General features: G+C 61.6%; 1 protein-coding gene across 1 annotated transcript in view; it reads right to left on the reverse strand.

Annotated features, from left to right (window-relative positions):
- The window catches only part of PRR12 (proline rich 12), a 44,225-nt gene that overhangs the window by 24,203 nt on the left and 17,810 nt on the right, over window positions 1-2,212 (reverse strand). Inside the window, 4 exon segments of the mRNA XM_015565449.1 lie at window positions 1-103; window positions 393-526; window positions 645-761; window positions 997-1,075. Coding sequence (XP_015420935.1) covers window positions 1-103; window positions 393-526; window positions 645-761; window positions 997-1,075 — 433 coding nt within the window.

The raw sequence follows: 2,212 nt of genomic DNA on the forward strand, positions 1-2,212 counted from the left end.
CTCTGGGGGCTTCTCAGCTGTCATCTTGTCAGGGGTCTCAGGCTTAGGGGGCGGCCCCGGGGCCTTGGGGGCGGGGGCCGGACCCTTGGCCTGCCCCGAGCGCCTGGGGGGGAACAAGGGAGGGAACAGTGAGCAGCCCCCCAAGGCCCCCAAGTTCTCCTCTCGGGATCCCCCTGCCCAGCCCACAGCTCTGAGCCCAGACCACCGTCCCGCTCGCTGCGGCGGTCTCCTCTCGGGGCCTGTCCCCTGCCCTGGACTCGCCATCCCTCTGTGGGTGTCTGGGTCCGGCCCTCTTCTGTCCCCTCCTCCTGACAATCTCCTCTGTCGCGTGTCCGGTCCCCCAGCCGTCTGGCCGTGCCCGCCTCCCGTCCCCCAGGCTCCCTGGCACCTACCTGACAGGCGCTGGGGGCCGGTGCCAGGGTTTCCGGGCACAGACCCTCACGTAATCCTTCTTGTTGACGTTTTCCAGAAACTTCACATAAAGGCGCTGGTACCGGTTTTTTGCGTCCCCAAAATACCCCAAATACTACAGAGGGAAGGAGGCACAAGAGGAGCTCCTTTCACCCCCTCATCGGGGCAGCCCCGATACCCAAGCTCCCCACCGCCCTGGGCCGGACACCCCGACGGGGCCCCCACAGGCTTACGTTGCTGGTGGCGCAGAACTGCCGCTGCCCGTCCTTGATCTCCGGGGTGAACTTCTGCAGCAGGGCCTTCTGGACGCGCCAGATGGGCGGGGGCTCTCGGCCCGTCTGCAGCGCCAGCTGAGGAGGGGGCAGAGCGAGGCCGGCGGGGTCAGCACCCCCTCCTGCGCCTCGCCCCCCGGTGCCTGGCCCTCTGACCTCCCTCGGTGCCCCCTTCGAGGAAAGGCCCCGTGGTCAGCAAGGACCCACGGACATCCGATGGCAGATTATCTTTTGGTCCCGTGAGGGTCTGAGCCCTGGGGGCCTCGCTGAGCCTGGAGACAGCTGGGGTCGGGCCGGTCCTCCCGCGGCTCACCCAATGCTCGCTATCCGGCCCCTCGTGCCGGGGCTGCGAGGCTTCGGTCATGACAGCTCCGCGGTCTGATGGCGCACGCCTCCCGCAAGAGGTAGTGACAAATCGCAAGCACCTACCACCCACCCTTTTCCAGACGCAGCGTCTGGCCCTGAGATCGGCAAAGCCTTGACACGGGGTCTGCGTTACCGGGGTAACGAGACAGACAAGCAAATACACGAAGCGGGGCCAGGCTGAGGCTTGTGCCAAGAACAGACAGGCTGCCCTGACCGGTATGGCTCAGTGGATAGAGCGTCGGCCTGCGGACTGAAGGGTCCCGGGTTCGATTCCGGTCAAGGGCATGTACCTGGGTTGCGGGCACATCCCCAGTGCGGGATGTGCAGGAGGCAGCTGATCGATGTTTCTCTCTCATCGATGTTTCTAACGCTCTATCCCTCTCCCTTCCTCTCTGTAAAAAATCAATAAAATATTAAAAAAAAAAAAAAAGAACAGACAAGTGACAGGCGACCTGGGACCGTTTTCTCCATCAGCTTATCCACACAGGGCAGGACCCAGGGAGAGGAGAGGTCCGCCCCTCCACACTGCCCGCACGCCCGCAGACCCTCTCCCACACACCGAGCCTCGTGTGCCCCCGGCTGGGCACTGGAACCCACAGATGTGAGTGAGCCCCCAGCACCTGGTCTTGGGGAGCAAGGCGGGCAGCCGGGGAGCCAGACGCAGGCACACGGAAAGTAACAGCACCGGTAGTGAATGTGTTAATGGCGGATGCCCTGGGAGCCTAGAGAAAGGGCCCTCAACTCAATTTGAATCCAGGAATGCTTCCTGGAAGAAGTGACGCCTAAATGAGTCCTGGGAGGACCCTGTCCCTTTCCCTGAGGGGACTGGGTGATGACCAGGGCTGCCAGGGAAGTGTGTGACCGCTGTGGCCCTAGCAGGGAGCAACTGACGGTACAGATATGTAAAGACTAAGAACACAGCCCTGACCGGTTTGGCTCAGTGGATAGAGCGTCGGCCTGCGGACTCAAGGGTCCCGGGTTCAATTCCGGCCAAGGGCATGTACCTTGGTTGTGGGCACATCCCCAATGGGGGGTGTGCAGGAGGCAGCTGATCGATGTTTCTCTCTCATCGATGTTTCTGTCTCTCTATCTCTCTCCCTTCCTCTCTGTGGAAAATCAATAAAATATATTTAAAAAATAAAATAAAATAAATTCTACAAAGG

Source organism: Myotis davidii, unplaced genomic scaffold (assembly GCF_000327345.1).
Source record: "Myotis davidii unplaced genomic scaffold, ASM32734v1 scaffold2100, whole genome shotgun sequence".
In the NCBI taxonomy this organism is placed as follows: domain Eukaryota; kingdom Metazoa; phylum Chordata; class Mammalia; order Chiroptera; family Vespertilionidae; genus Myotis; species Myotis davidii.